Genomic DNA, 16876 nt, shown 5'->3' on the forward strand with positions numbered 1-16876 from the left:
AGGAAAAGAAAAGGGCCTAAAATAGAACCCTGGGGAATTCCTCTGTTAGTTATCATTTAAGATGATGTCATATGGTTCCCAGCTACATACTGTCGCTGGTTTCGGAGATGTGGGTTAATGAGGCTTAATGGTGCTCCACAAATACCATGCTTGTCAAATTTTTGCAGCAATATGGCATGGTTTACAAGGTCGAAAGCTTTGGTTAGGTCCATGAAGATAACCATAGTTAATAGTTTTCTTTCCAAATTTATTTTCGTTTTTTTCGACGATGTTAATTTACACTGTCTCAGTCGACTGCCCTTTTATGTACCCGAAACAGTGATAGAAGATCTGTTGATATTCTCGCGAAACAGTGATAGAAGTTCTGAACATTTTTTAAATATTGAATATATTTGATCTGGCGTCAGAGATATATAAACAGTAGTGATTCAATATGTTTTTTTTTTACTTTTTAGTTTTTACCTCAGCTAACTTCCCTAGTGATAGTGAGTTTCTGATAAGCGTGAGAAATTAGAAATTTGAGGAAATGTGGCGTTGTCATGCATGATTGAAATATAAAAACACGTTGTTTAGCATTATTAGCCCAAAATTTAAAAGAACAGATACATTTATAAGCGGGACAGGCTGCGAAAGCAATCTCTTTTCTTTTCAGTAGAATAAAAGCGTCTGCTACGAGTGTTTTGGAATAGTATGACAACGCTTGCGCACAAAACATTCGAATTTTTCTCACTACATTGATATACATTTAAAATATATTCTGTTGGCTTTAACGCAGTAATATTATTTTCTGAAATTAATGTCTTTATATAGGCACTTAGGCGGCGCAGCAATCGGCTGGCCACATAGCCGTTGTCTATCGCTGGAGGCAACGAGGCGAGCGAAGCTGGCACGAATTGGCGAAGTTTGTGCGGCGTGTTTTCTTTTTTTTTTCCTTTCCTGCCTGAAACATGGCTCAAACGAACACGTCGGCTGCTTTGTCTAGCTTTTACCTTGAACTGAGCCGTTACGGGAAAAGCGGGGAATACGACCGAGCCCTGAAGGTTTGCGACAAAAGTAAGTACGTCTTCACGTGGTATGTGTACACTCGTCTTCAGGTCTGTCTCACTTCATATTGCGTGTGATTGATAGGTGTTGCACGCGTCCCTTGACGTCAACTATCTGTTTCTATCATAAATTCCCATGAAATACAATCGTGATAGCCGTTGTTTGTGAAGTCCATATGGCGACACCCTTGCATAACATTAACTGCTTAACTGTTGACTCGTTTCATTGCTCATTACCAGCTATCGCTTGGTGCATACACGATATATAACATTGAGTGACATAGTTGCCAATAAATAAAGGGCTGTCATTTATTTAACACTCCGTAATAGGCGTGTTAAGTTGCTTAAACATCGACATGTAATACCTGACCGGTTTCTGTTTCAGTCTTGCACGAGTTTCCAACGGAAGAAAGAGCGTTGCAATGCAAGGTGGTGTGCTTAATACAATTAGGGAACTTCAAGGATGCAATTGATGTTATCAATAAAAACTCCAAACACATAGGGTATGTATGCAACTGTCATAGCCGAACAGTTACTGGCGTCTATTTAACGTACCAAGCAAAGCCAAATGTGGTTGTGGCACTAATTTGTTCTCTTTCTCTCTTTTTTTTTTGTGCCACAGAGACATGGCTTTTGAAAAGGCATATTGTTTATACCGATTGAATGATACCAAGGAGGCATGGAAGTTGTTAAGTTGCATTACTACTCAGAGCTTCAGAGTGAAGGAGCTAAAAGCACAAGTGGTATGTTATGTTTAGCCACATCTGAAGTGGCTCAACTATGGTGCCTTTGTAGAAGCTGTGTCCATAATCCTGTTGCCTCCACTTATTACAGCTATATAGACTTGAAAACTACCAGGAATGCTTCGACGTCTACAAAGACCTCATCAAGAACTCTGAGGTTAGTTGTTTGATGCCGAACCGTATTATCTAAGTAATGAAAGGAGCATGAAATGAGGTTTCATAATACAATATTGCATTTCTTGCTTTGTAGAAATTGTGAGTCACACCCATCAAACCTCTGGCCTACTTGTAATTAGATGGTTTGTTATCAAGCCTGATTATGTCTGTGCTTGCTAACACTTAGTAAGTTCAGCATCAACAGTTCTACAAATGTCACATCAAGTTTTGTGACCTTTAGTGTGCAGAATATTTTTCCTGTATACAGCTACTCAATATCATTGATCACATCCCACATTATGGCCTGGTGCTTTTTGGCCATGAAATGGCCCTTGTGCCATTAACCGTCATATATCAAATCAACCAAGCTTTGTGTAAACAAAATCTCTTCACAAAATGGACTTTTTACCATTTTTTTAGTTCTGTTGCAAGTGATGTGATGGTGAAAGGATGTCAGCCTCTGAGGTTAATTTCCTTTTAACATCTTTATTGAGTGTCTGCAGCAGGTGAAATCGGCATCAGGCTAAGCTGGTGTTGCTAGGATATAGAGGAGGGCTGACATATTTTACATTTTTTATACAAGGATCCTGGATTTCAAAACCATAAAAAAAATTGTTGCCAAGCATCAGGCCACCCTAAATAATTTTCTAGCTTTTTTTTCATACAGTTTCTGTTTCATTTTTGAGAAGGGCACTGTCAATCAGTACATCGCGGCATTTTAGATGCTCTGGCTCACATGATCGCCTTTTGTGCTGACACTCATTGTGAGTACTGATGTTGTGTGGCACATGACCGAGCGAGCCAGAGTGAGCATCGAAGATTTCGAAAGAAATGCATACTATTTCCCACTTGGGTGTCATGTTTTGTAGAATTTCTAATAATATTGTTGTTCACAGGTTGGCAGGTATGTGTTTGTGTTGTATGTTATACCTACGTACATACTAATCAAAATAAAACTATTCTGTCACTATAGGTGTATTCCATTAAGACAGTGATTTTTCGAGTAGATGAAGCACAATGTCATATGTGCGAACAACTTGGATACTGTGCTACGGCTTCTTCAATGCACATATCTCCTTTTCAGGCAGTAAAGAATTTGCTCAATTAGTTGTTGACAAGATATCTGAATTTAATCAAATACTTTAAATGCACATCAACGTTGAACACTAAACCAATTTTAAACTGAAAAATTATTCTTTGGGAGCTCTGTTATTGTAGTTTTATGACCACATGTTCATTTGTAGAAGTGGTCATGAAGGCCAACGGTTTATTTCATGAATTTCATTCTGATACTGCCATCAGTGCTGTGTCTTTGTGATGTCACAAATGTTAAAGTACTTTTGTGTGGTTTGGCCACATCATCGTCATAAAACTTCTGGAAATTTGCCTTGTTAAGTCCCTGGCTTCATTGGAACACATTGCTTCAATTTTTGCTAGGAAAGAATTGCACATACTATAGCAGAAGTGAATATTTATGAATACATGGCAAACTGGTGCAGAAACATCAAGGCAGCATCACTGCTGCTGCTTTTTTTTACACCCTTCCTGGCCTACCTATTATCTTTAAGTGTCAAGAGTGATGAATTTGTATTGTGGAAGGGTAATCTACTTGTAGAAGTAAAATTGTTTCTTATTTGAACATCCCGGCCTATATTAGAAAATTTAAGGGATAAACATGATATAGGAAAAGGAGGACTTTCTATCAACCTTTGTGCTTCACCTTTTGCACTGTTACAATATGAAAACATTATATAATTTGGGGGCATTTGTCAGCATAATAAAAAAATGTTCAAATGCACCCTACGAAAGATTTTCATGCTAAAAAACCGTTACAGTCTTAGCAGTAAAATCATTTGTTTTCTTTCTTTTTTGTCTCCCTCAGGATGAGTATGAAGAGGAAAGACAAACAAATCTCGCTGCTGTCATAGCATCCTTGACAATGCAAACTGGACAAGAGGTTTGTGCTTCTCATATTTAAGTGCTTGGAAACTAGCCTAATGTATTTTGATAGCATGCACACACTTTACTTTCCAGGTGAAAGGTGCTCCAAGTCTAGAAGAAAGTTCGTACGAGTTGTGCTACAATAAGGCTTGCACTTTGCTGGGTCTGGGAAAGTATGCTGATGCACTTCAAAAGCTTGTGCAAGCTGAAGGCAAGGAGATTTTTCTTTTGCTATTTTGTTTTTGTTTTTTAAGAGTGGTTACGAATTTTGAACTTGTTAAACTATTTTTTAATGATTAAAACATCAATTAAATGAGTTCTGGTAGCCTCGCATATAAAAGTTTTGTTTGCACATTTTTTCGATAAAGAGGCCTTCTAATTTTCTTGGTTATCTGTACTTGTGCCTGAGTGACACAAGTAGACGTTCAAAAACTTCACGCAAGTGGTCTGCAGAAATGAATGTTAAGTGCTCTTTTTTGTTGGTGAAACTCAAATAGTTTATTAAAAAAATGCTACATACCTTATTGGATGGAATTCACTACCGTTCTAATAAAATGAATGCCCTTATGATATGAATGACAACAGTCAATAATGCCAAGAGAAGTATAGGGGATGTTGATAGGAGTAGTTGTAAATGTGAAGAAAGAAAAGTGGACGAAAACATGACTTGCCACTGACAGCATCCAAACCTGCGACCTTCAAATAACGCGTCTGATGCTCTACCACTAAGCTACGGTGGCGGTCATACTTCGTCCACTTTATAGGGTATATATGTTTATTTAAACATGGGAGCGTCAGTCAGCGCAGCCTGTTTCCATTGCAGTGAGTGTGGAGCACTTTTTTTTGTATTTTGGAAATAATACACATTGTGCAATTTCGCTTTAGGTCCATTCATTTGCACTAAATGTTATAACCTCAAAAATGCCCCGTTTTGAATTATCCACAGTATGTCGAGTTAGCTCTTAGATGAATACATGCTAATAAATGTACTTGTTTGCTGGCTATTGCTGGTAGGTTGGCCTCTACATTGATTATAAGGTGTGTGTTAAGAATGTGTACAGTTTTGAACAGAGTGTTTTGGTAATGTGAGGATTTGCAAGATTTTGCTTTACAAGAAGCATAATATTCTCTGTTCATGTGGCCTATTTGTGGCCTCTGTTGTAATAGGAAAAAAAAAGAGAAAAACATGAACAAATAAATAAACAAAAGTCACCAAAATTTACGATACTGTCTAATGCAAATTTTGAGTTATCTGTTTAATGTTTTGATTTTGCAATAAGTTGAGCAAATGCTCATGCTTCAAGGTAATATGGATGGCACAAGTGGGAGTATAGAAAGCTTGGTCTTCGTGCCAACATAACATGGCAGACCTGGCGTCACCAACTTCCACTGCCACCGATTGACACGAACACTGCACTGGACTATAAAGGGTTCGAGTGCACAAGAGTGATCCACACAAAAAGTGTCTCTTCAACTAACGCACATCATCTTCCAAGCTTCGCAGGTCAACCCGCTTTCTCATGTCTGCATGCAAGAGACTTGAGTTGCACTGTCACAAGAAGCGCGATCAGGCGCAAGGCATTGAGACGGCAGATGCTAACACAATGGCTTGCTGGTCCTCGTGATGGAAAACTTCTTGGGGTAGTCTCTATTATGCTCTCTTTCATCCTGCTCTATCGGTGGCGCCAACAATGGTGACGCTGCTTAACTCTTTCGTTACTGCGCGAGAATAGTTGTTTTTTATACGTCTCGGGAAGATCGTTTTTGCCAGCTCGAAAAGCACTCCAGCACGCATTGCGGCATACCAAACTTTGCAGAATAAAATGCTCTTTCCAAAAAATATAGGTTGTAGAGCAACAAACATATTTTAGAATGAATAAGAATGTGAAAAGTGTGAAAATTTTCGTCACCGGCTGGTAAACAGTGGAATAAAAAAACACCATATATGCAAAAATATTCAAAACAAAGAAAATTCAGAATATACATTTTGTAGATAAATGACCCAGGAACAGTGTAAAAATAAATGCTGTACAAAATGTTTCTCTTCACATAGACACACACACAAAAAAAAAATCGGAACCACGAGGTGCTGCTTCATTGCTCATGCCATGCGGTGAAGCATTGCATGGTTTTCGGGAGACACAAGTGTACTCGTACACTCTACTCAGTAAATTCTTAATGCCTTGCGATAAGAGTCTCTAGGTATTTCAGTATAGATGGAAACCCGTTATGTGAATAATCCCTCTATAAATGAGATGTCCAATGAACTTTGCTATTTCATTTAGCGTCACCTCTTTCCACGAGCCACCTCACTCTGCATAGGTTGGCGTTCTAATATATGCATTGAAGCATATTTCTTTGCATCTTTCTGCATATCGTAGTAAAAAATGGACCATATCATGTGCAGTTCTAAAATGTTTCGCACTGTAGTCAGGGCCAAGATGTGCTCCGGGGGCCTTCTTGCCGTTAGGAGAAGGTCTGCAGCCAGCGCCACCACACCACGCCCTAGCGAAGTGTGGACCACGCATGTAACCTTGGTAACTATAAAATTATGCACAAAGGTCAGAAGCTATGTGCACTTGCGGTGGAGAAGATAACTTGAGGATGTACACAAAACAAACCCATGAACGGCTACGGATGTCTCAGGCTGACACGAAATATCGTCCCCATAAAACTTGAAGCTGAGGTGCTGTCATCCATGAAATCTCAGCTTGTTCTCACTCAATTCAGGTGGGGTCTCAGGACAGTTTCAAGCAGTGCATGTGTTTTGCAGTGTTGATGCGCACCCATGCGCTTGTGATGACCGCATAATAGGAGCTACTAGTCACACTAGATGTGACCCTGTGTCTGATATAACGATACAAGCAAAACTAAAGTGGCTGGAAACTGGCTGTGAGAGCCACCTGCACACTTTATACATGCAGTGGACCTTGGGAAATATTGTTTTGCAGAATTAAATTTTCCCGACTTCTAGCAACAGCTCTCTATTCATGAGCTAGCACAAATTTCCAACAATTATTACTACTCAACTCTGTCAAATTGCAAAGCTAACTCATCGATTCGATATTTGGCTTGCAGAGTTTCTTTTCATTACAGAACTTCGATGTTACTGTAGCATAATCATGAGGGGCACATACTTCTGTCAAGTTCACCAACCTAGTGCATTTTTGCAACTACACATGACATTGGTTCGCGCAAAAATCTGTAAAAAGATGGCTGTGATGCCCAAGTCGGCAAATTCAAAAAAATTTCGAAAGTTGAGTGGCTAAACTAACTACTAGAAAGTGCTGGGTGCACGAGAAATAATTTTAACATGCCAAAATCAATGACCGAAAAGCGTCGATCACCGGTGATCGATTTGAATAGGCTTGGTAACGAAAGAGTTATTGCAGGTGTGGGCAGAAAGAGCTGCCCTTTAAAAAATTGCACTAGATGATCTGGCATCCATGGCAAATTAGTTTTTCGAAAGAGCATGAGGTAATGCATTAGACTTGGTGTGATGTTTGCATTATATGTCTATACCCCTATTCCTTTTCTTTGTTTATGTTGTCTAGCCCAAATTATTTTAATATGCCTGACCAACTCTTTCAAGTTGCCACTTTGCTGTTGTAATTTGTACAAGAGGCAAGGCATTCTGTTTTCATTTTAGCCCTACAGATCATGCTTTCTTAAGCGAAGGCAGCAATAGATGTGCTTATAGTGTAATTGCTGTAACATCTTCTCATTCGATGTAACATTAATTAACAATCTTTCCTGTAAGTGCACTGCGGTTGTGTAGATAATGTGCATGAAAAATCAAAGTTGTAAGCTCACCTGTGTGTGATGCTTAACTCATTGTGTGTGATGCTTAATTCACTCAGCTGCATAATTGACCAATTCAGATGGTCCCTTTAGGGTCAAATTGTGGGAAGCTGATTGTATGACATAGTTAAAATAAATTTAAGCAAAGTAATAAAATGTTTGCATCCATTTTGAATATTACGGAGTTGTGTGTGCAGAATCTCACTATTTGTTGGGATTGTGATTGTGTCACTGCAAGTACTTTGCATTGTTAACAGAACTATGCAAAAAGTCTCTGGAAGACGATGATCTTCCTGAGGATGAAATTGAGGAAGAGCTGGCCATTGTGAGGTAAGCTACTATTAGAATCCATGCATTATACAGTCATAAAATTGTGGCTGAAGTGTTCAAGTACACTTTCTTGCAGGTCACAGCTGGGTTATGTCAAGCAGAGGTTAGGCCACCCTGAACAGGCTATGAAGCTGTACAATCTAACACTCAAGCAACGGTGAGTAGAGTTGTGTCACATTCCTGGTACTGGATTACTCATTTCCACACCTCACTTTGCAGCCATGGGTCCTTGCTCTTATATTGTATTTCGAGATGTCATTTAAGAGAACCGGTGCGAGAGGGTTTTCAGTTTGTTCTCGTTGACAACACAATTGCTGTGTTTAAGCGTACAGAAAAGCTTGTTAATTTGAATTTCACGACACCAAAAATAGTGATTGTATCAACCGATTTCTGAATTATCGAAAATATCAAGAAAATGATTAGCATTTGTCTGTTCTATTAACACACTTTCGTTTTCTTCATGAATGCATGAATGAATGCTGCAAGTATAAGGTCATGGTAAAAGCCACAGTTTTTATCATCCTGTGACATCTTTCATAATGCTACGATGAGACAAGATCTGGATTTCTTAATTAGCGAGAAACTGCACTGCACTGCTATCTCATTACATACCGCCACCACTAGGTGCACATGGCGATGCTTTTTTTGCTATAAATTGAATAAGTTTGACATAGCCACTGAAGCATTGGTCTCTAAGAATGCAATTGTGGATGGCAGCCAGCCCTTCTTGAAGTTCTTGGTTACTGAGGCATCACACAGGGTGGTAAACACAAATAAATATGAAGTTGTCTGGCTTTCCTGTCATTTAAAAATAGTTCACAGCAATGACAATGGCAATTCTGACCACGTCACCTTGTTTTGGTTCGCTGTGCATGTAGTTTTTGTTCTTTGGGGCCAAAAATTTGTGGCGCTTTACACTCATTGCATTCCTAGGATTGTGGCAGGCAAAAAACGTTGCTTTGCGGTACAGACTCTCCTCCTATAAATGTTTCTGAAGTGCTGGCATTGAAAAACGATGGAAATTTCTGGGCACTGGTCAGGGTGAGGGCAAAATGTGAAGATACCGCCTCTAAAGCTCACATGGAAACATCGATGAATGCACAGTACACGAGCTCAAAAATTCTAAATGAATTGATCACCCTCTGTGGTAAAATTTTACAAAAAAAGATAGTTGTAAATGTCAACTCAAGATCATGTTTTTCAGTCCTAGCTGACAAGGCCACTGATACCGCGCTGCCAAAATTTCCCTGTGTGTAAGGTAGGCTGAGGACGACATGTTGGGAGTACCCATACTGAAAGAAGATTTTGCGGACTTCGTTCTCATGTACTATCTCTCTGGCAAGGCGCTGGTGAGCACAATTCTAAACAGCCATAGGGGTCATGGCTTTGACCTGAATCTGCTTTGTGGGCAAGGATACAACGACATGACATCAATGAGCAGCCACTTAAACGGTGTCCAGGCCGTCATTCGCCAAACAGCGCCCAAAGCGTTGTACGTGCATTTTAGTGCCCACTCATAAAACCTTGTGCTGCTTCACGCGTGCAAACCCCCCAGTGTGTTTGGGGACTGTATCCTCAACCTGTGTGTTTGTGAGAGCTTCGCCACAGAGGACGAACCAACTGCAAGACAAGGTAGAAGATATAACACAATAAAAAAAGCAGTTCTCTCCTTTTGTCAAACAAGGTGGGTGCAGAGTCTAATTTCTCGAACATTTGGAGGATGAAGCTGTGTCATTTGATTCTTCATCAAAAGTGTCTCAGCTGCTCACTGCCATTACTAAGCTCGAGTATGTTGTCTTACTTTAAGTCTGCAGTGACCTCTTTTCTTTGACAATGCCATTTTGCAAGTTTCTTCCAAAAGTTGACTGCGACTTGTCACAAGCGTCCGATTGCGTAGATACTAATGTTATGGACGTTATTTTCGGAAAAAGGGCGAGTGCCAAAACGGAATTTAACAAGTTATTTCAGAAGTCAGTCTCTTTTCTGAATATCACAAACGCTGAGATTCTCCTACCACGAATCATTAGAAGGCAGTGCATGCAAAGAAGCAACGCACTGTCTGCAACTCCTGAAGAGTACTACCGGAGGAGTGTGTATCTGCCTTTGCTGGCACACTTCGAGAATCAATTAAGGGACCGGTTCCATGCCCATAGGAAGGTGGTGGTTGGTGTTGACATGCTGCTGCCGAAATTCTGCGCATCGGCTAGCCTTTCTACAGTTGATGAAGCAGTTAAGTTTTATTTTTACTGCATTCCTTCGGCTGTTGCCATTGAAACAGAGTTCCCACTGTGGTTGAGTAAGTGCTGCCACATAGAAGAAAATGATCGCCGAGCTTGTGCTTTACAGGCCTTAGCAATGTGCAACCGTGAGTTTTTTTCACGAACATCCATATACTGCTTTTCATCCTGACGGTGCTACCCATGCTGACGTGGACCCCGGAACAGACTTTTTCGACACTGAGAAGACTGAAGAGTTACCTTCCGAACTGCATGAGCAACAAGAAATTGACCAAACTAGCACTCCTCAGCATCCATCGACAAATTGAAGTGACGCCAGAACAAGTTCTCAGACTTTAGCAAGTTGCCTAGAAGGAAAAGCTTTTTCGTTTGAACATGTCTCAGTGCTTCAAGAGTCGATTAAAAGCTAGCCTCAGCTACCCAAGCTGCAACCCTTCTATTTTGCGATTATGAGGAAGCTTCCCAGAGAACAGAATGTGCGAAAAAAATAAGAGTGTCGGGCTACACGTTCATTTGTTTGCACTCATTACATTCCATTTTCGTACTGTGGTTACATTGTGGTATTTTATCAGGAGCCATTAGTATTCACATGGGTTGGTATCGTCAAAAGCAACCTTGCAACACACTTTAACATCTGCACAAATTTTGTGCCTGCATATCCAACGAAGTTACAATAAAACGTAAATGACCTACCACTGCCATTTGGCATTCGCGATAAGTGCATGCATTCATCTACATAGAAAAAATTGGGAGACCCTTAAGCTTCGCCTTCAAGAGTTGAACGCGATAGCGGTATCCCGTCCCTAGTACGTACTCCAACCACTTAGTGCGCATTATGTAATGGGTAATGTAATGCTTTAAACTAGGAGCAATTATGTGTGGCAAATATGGGAAATGTTTCTGAACTTGCTATTAACCCACTATGTAGTGTTAAGGGAATACACTCGGTAAAGTGTGTGCTGTTTGTAAGAGTGGCTGGCTTCAAACCATGAAATCGTTATGATAGTTGCATATTCTGACGCCCGATGGCAATGTACACTTGTACCATGCAATATTCCTGGGCTATTACATGTTATATTGTGACGCCTGTATAAAGTACGCTTGCAAAGCATGGAAGTTATCTTCGCTGCGTTTCCAAGAAGAGGAAGTTATTTTCGCAGTATTCCCAAGCAGAGACATGGCTGTGTGGTAGAACACCTGCTTGCCATGCAGACGACCCGGGTTCGATCGTCAGTCGAAAATTTTTAATATTTTATTTGCATCTTTCTCGATTTTTTAGTCTTTGACAAGATGATTTTTCGCTCACAGCCAACGACACTGACAGCGTCGCCGGAATTTCTGCAAAATGATCTCTTTAATGCTACTGCGTTAAAATGCAACCAGCACTTAAAACTGCATTGGCAAACACAGTTCGCTGACTGTTGGTAATTGGTTCACTGGCAGCTTCCAGTACTCTATAGTATATGCATGGTGCTTTGCAACGGCATGCATGACAAAGGCGACATAGTGTTCGTTCATGAAGCTTTGCTGCTTCCGGCTTTGGTGGTGTTATAATCCAAACCTTTATTTCTTGCATTGACCACAATGTGAGGTTAACACACCACTTTTTTATTTCGGTACAACTAATTGAAAGGTACGATCGAAACAATGTAAGTGATGTACTTCATTCATACACAAAAATAAGCTAGTATAATTCTTTAAAATTGGCAAAGCTTCTACACACAATTCCCCCCCCCCCCCCCCCCCCCCTCAGCCGAAAAAAATTTTAGGTACATTCCTGGTGGTTGTGTCGTGCACTTGCTTGTGTTTTCGTGTCCTCTCTTTTTTTTTTACACTGATCGTGATAAGTATGTTTCTACTAGCCCACTTTGCTACTTTATTTCAGGTCGTGCTAAGCGAGTATGGCAATTAGTGAAGGCACTAGGTACGCATGTAATTTAATACAGTATCTTCTCGGTCGCACAGAGATTTCTTCATCTTTATTCTTTGTTACTCTGCTGGTTTTCTGGTTAGGACTTTTTCTTTTTGGAGTGACCTTATGACACCTGTTATTCGCAGAAACCATATGTGTATGCTTGCCGGTAATGCTTCACTTGAAGTGCAGTGAAGCCAGGCTGTGACACTCTCGTGCTAAGACTTTGATTAATGGCTGGTCTCTAGATGTTGTCTCCTGTTGGCATCGCAGTGGCGTTCTCAGTACGCACACTTATAAGAACATTCATAAAAAATGTAGATATGTTCTGCTCTAAGTGATCCCAAATTCTATTTTGTCTGCTCTAAAACAAAATTCTTTCTGCTCTGAATTTGCTCCAAAACAGACATTTTCCTGCTCCGGAAATTGCTATAAATCCTAAACTGATTGGACCACCACTGAACATATCTAATGTTTAAAAGCTTGTTGTTCTAGTTTCTGTGCTCCAAGGATAGTAAATTTTAAGAGGTAACTTATTTTACAGGTAATCATTGCTTTCTACCCGGAGTCAGATCCTGCTACTATTCAGAGTTGCCTCCACTTTCTTTGAACCAGAAAGAATGACATTTGCACATGCCTTGTGTCAGTTATAAAAAATATGTATATATATTTTGCAGGTTAGTTTTGTCATGAGAAATACTCATTTTTCTTCACAAAAGTGTGATATATACTATTTTAATTCAATTCTGAATTATTCGAAACGGGTCACTATTAGCACAAGCCTAGTTTTTTTTTTGTGCTAATGTTTCATTCAGGGACAGTCTTTTAAAATAAAAAGATGAAAAATATGCGTTTTGCTGGAGAAGTTGAAAAAGATAAACTTGTGACTATTGTCAAAGTAAAAGAGGGACATTTGGGGGGTTGGGTGAGGAGGCGGGGTGAGTTGTAAGAGTCCAATTCACATGCACCAAGTGGATTCTGTGGTGGCTTTTCATTATTTTTTTAATGTCTACATTTTGTTTGTCTATTTGTACGGGCCATACAAAAAGATAGAAAAAAAAACACTGATATGAGAGGTGTGTTTCGTAGATGGGCATGCTCCTCAACAGCCTCCTCCTTCCCCATATAAAAGGCCTGTGCTACACTTTCTGAGCACATATGCTAACAAAATAGTTTCACACTCATGTGCTCAGTGCTGGGCACAGCTGTACAGTTAGTTTCTTATCCAGCCATTGTTTATGGTACAGATTGGTTGTTCATAGTTAGTGGCATTTTGTTGCAGACCTTCTGACAATGCCATCATTGCTGTGGCTGCTAACAACATTGTAACAATAAACAAGGTAAGGAAACATCTCTTATCACACTTACCTTGTATTTGATGTTTTCTTTTTTATGTTCTTGGCTCCCAGCAAAGCTTTCAGTAGTGTGTAGATTTAAGTACGTGAGGTTTTTTGGGGCTAAATTATACTGATCATGTGTGTACCTCGAGCCATAGAGTTTTCAAAAATTAACTAGGGGGAACCCTGGTGCTGCAATCGTTCAGCCACCATGGGAATGAGTGCACGGATTTGCCTCGTCTTCGTGTTTGCGAGCTTTAAACGCACTTTTGGCTTTGTTTATTGCTGCATTTTGGTTTTGTTTCAAACTAAAGAATGAACCGTTGTGAACTTTTTGAGGCGATTTGAATTGGTGAGCCTAAAGAGAAAGGTGGTGAACTGCTAAGCCTTTGCTGAACTTCATCCTGCAGCAAAGTGGATTCAGGCCACACGCAGCCAAACGAAGCTTAGAAAATGATGATTGGACAAATCTTCGTAATACTCATTATTTCCATGTTGGCTAAAGCACCGTGTTTTGTAGCTGTCATAGACACTAGTGCCAGAGTCTGCACTAGTGTATTTATTGAAAACTCTGCCTTCCGTGAAGAGTTCAGAACTGAGAGCTTGTGGCACATAAACCGCAGAACAAGATGAGTATGCTTCATTGGAGCATAACTTGGAAGGGACATTGAAGATATCCGTTTTTTTATGTAGTTTGGTGAATGTTTGATGAAGTGCTTCATTGCTAGGACAAGGCCATAGTACATGATTGAACCATCAGTTTTCTCTCTGATTGAATCATGATTGAAATACAAACATTGTGGGAACTCGGGTAGTGATGCATGCAAAAGAGTAAAAAAAGCTGTATTTTTTTTATGTCCTGAATATACTAATAATCGTGGTCCAATAATGTGCATAAGTGCCATTAGAGCACTTGTATGCAGCTAGCATTGTCAATTGTGGGAAGTTGAGCAGTGTGCTATAGTGTAGTTGAGAGAAACAGTCTTGAACTTCTCATAGGTTGCACTTCTAGAATTTTGCGTAAGGTACTGAAAACATAGTGCTAACACCTCTATTTGACAACTTTTCATGCTGTTGGGTGCAAGCATTCATTTAGTGATGCTAAAGCAGTGAAGCCTGTGTTTGATGGACCATTTGTTAGCTTACATGCCTATGTAGATGCTTCATCGGATGGTCGCCTGTGCTGATCTGTGTGTTGAAGTGATCGGCAGACTGCTCATGCCTTTGTACATGTTGTGCTGTAATTGCAAACCTTCCGTTGAACCTGTAGACAGGTACCTTAGTTTGCGGCAGTGGCCACGTTTCCTGAAGGAGGGAGCTGGTAGCCTTAGTTTGTATAAAAGTTCAATTTTTTGCTATCACATTAATTTTCACCCTCGCAGGGAAACTGTAACTATTTTTTTTTATGTGTGACAGTTTTCAATCTTGGATAGGAGCATAAATTTAGGGGCTTGTTTTTTTTGGGGGGACACAGTATTAATGATAACTGTCTGTTAGTTCTCAAGTATGTTCTGTGTTTGTGAAGAGGTAGTGGTTTGGCTGTGTAGCATAATAGCACCGGTGTCGCACTTCCCTTGGCAACACTCGATGTTCTGATGATGAGCCAATGGCGCTATGCATTAAACCTGCATTTATTTTGTCTTTACATGTGACACTGCAATGTGCCATCAAATAGTGGTCACTGGGCTTAAGGCTGAACAGAATTTATTTTTTCATGTAAAAAAAAAAGTTTTTTTCAGGCTGGTCAGGTGGGAAGGGTGAGGCCAGTACTTGCAACAAAGCTGTTGCTACTAGCACAAGCTAGAAATTTAAAAAGAGTGAATGCGGAACTAGCTGGTATTTTTTACTTTGTAATTTGTGCTACACAGGACCAGAACATGTTTGACTCGAAGAAGAAAATCAAGATGGCGGTGGCTGAAGGGTTGGACAGCAAACTGACATCACAACAACGACAGGCCATTGCGCTCAATCACTGCCTGCTGTTGTACCACACAGGCCAGCTAGATCAGTGTGTCAGAGCAATTGCCACATTAGAAAAGAACTTTCCGAATGCTGCTGATGAGGCAGTGTTGCTTCGAGCTGCGACAATGCACTGCAAGGATAAGCAGCTTGACAAGGCCGTACGACTACTCAAGGTAAGTCAACCTTGTGCATTATTATAGTTATGACCACTTCATTGTTGACAGCATAGTAAATCACTTCCCATGGGTAGTAAAATATTGGTTTGAACAGCTACATACTCGTTGACGGAATGTAATTATCATAGAAAACATCAGCTTATTTTGTGAATAAATTGAATGATGCATCTCAGCTGTGCAAGTGAAGTGAATGCATGTTCCTTGTGCCAGAAATTTTAAAAAGGTCACGTTGCTGAAGCACACGTCAAAAGCAATGATTCACTTAGTATATCGGGCGGAGAGGCACACCTTTTGGGCTAATAAAAAGCTGGCGAAACATGTTTCATTGTGAGGAAAGCTCGCTGCATGCGAACCTGTGGCACTTTGAAAACAACTTGAGGCGGCTGTTACCATAGAGTTCTTTTTTTTTTTTGCTTCCCATTACTGCAACACACATTGCTGTGGTTTCATTTGAAGTGTTTCAACAAGATATTCCATATTGAAAGGACTTGTGGCATTGTTTTCATATACAACCACTCCAATTTAAAATTTTTTAATGAAAAATTTCCGTGCAGCAACAGTTTGGCATCTAACCTTTCGTTGGACATTTAGACAAAAATGTTCTACTTGAGGCTGAAAGTGAATATGGCATGTAGTACTTAGAGGGACATTTGTCAGTACACAGAAACAATAAGTGCCATCACAAAGGGGATATCACAATTATAATTTGTGGCTTTTATTTTAATTGAAAAGTGGCAGTAGTAGTGCAAGTTGTCCTTAAGTTTTGAAGTTGCCACTCTTCACATGCCCATGTTTAGTTGCTTATTCACTATGAATGAGATGTCTAGCAAGAGCTTAATATATTTCTTGCATTCCTGCTACGCAGTTGAGTCAGTTCTGGGGACCAGTGTCATGCGAGAGAAAGCCATTGTTTTCAGTTGCGTACAAATATGCTGAATGTAGTGGCTTAGCGAACCTCTTTTACATTTTATTTTTCTGTGCAAACAACTTTTCGCTTGGTTTTACTATTCTTTTGAAGATATTGTGCTTCTCAAAGAGCACTAAAACACTCACTGAAATTTCGTGGCAGAGCAGGTTGCACAAGTCACATTGTGCAAGCGTGCTGTATGGGGGCAAGGCCCTGACTACGCACCTTCATTACATGCAAAAGGTGCCTGTGATGCCCGATAATTTTTGAGGACAGAAATTTTTTGTGGGGTCTGGCAAGTGCCAATTTGTATTGCATGCCTTAAGCTCCT

At 40.1% G+C, this 16876-nt stretch overlaps 1 protein-coding gene across 1 annotated transcript in view; it reads left to right on the plus strand.

Moving 5' to 3' along the window:
* The first annotated feature begins 841 nt into the window (after positions 1 to 841).
* Positions 842 to 16876, plus strand: part of Srp72 (signal recognition particle 72) — an 80727-nt gene continuing 64692 nt past the window's right edge. The window contains exons 1-10 of the mRNA XM_037426947.2: positions 842 to 1053; positions 1429 to 1546; positions 1666 to 1786; positions 1878 to 1943; positions 3825 to 3899; positions 3977 to 4094; positions 7942 to 8014; positions 8091 to 8171; positions 13446 to 13503; positions 15369 to 15635. Coding sequence (XP_037282844.1) covers positions 948 to 1053; positions 1429 to 1546; positions 1666 to 1786; positions 1878 to 1943; positions 3825 to 3899; positions 3977 to 4094; positions 7942 to 8014; positions 8091 to 8171; positions 13446 to 13503; positions 15369 to 15635 — 1083 coding nt within the window. The 5' untranslated portion in view covers positions 842 to 947. The remainder of the gene's footprint in view (positions 1054 to 1428; positions 1547 to 1665; positions 1787 to 1877; positions 1944 to 3824; positions 3900 to 3976; positions 4095 to 7941; positions 8015 to 8090; positions 8172 to 13445; positions 13504 to 15368; positions 15636 to 16876) is intronic.

The sequence above is a fragment of the Rhipicephalus microplus genome, chromosome X, assembly GCF_043290135.1.
Source record: "Rhipicephalus microplus isolate Deutch F79 chromosome X, USDA_Rmic, whole genome shotgun sequence".
NCBI lineage: Eukaryota > Metazoa > Arthropoda > Arachnida > Ixodida > Ixodidae > Rhipicephalus > Rhipicephalus microplus.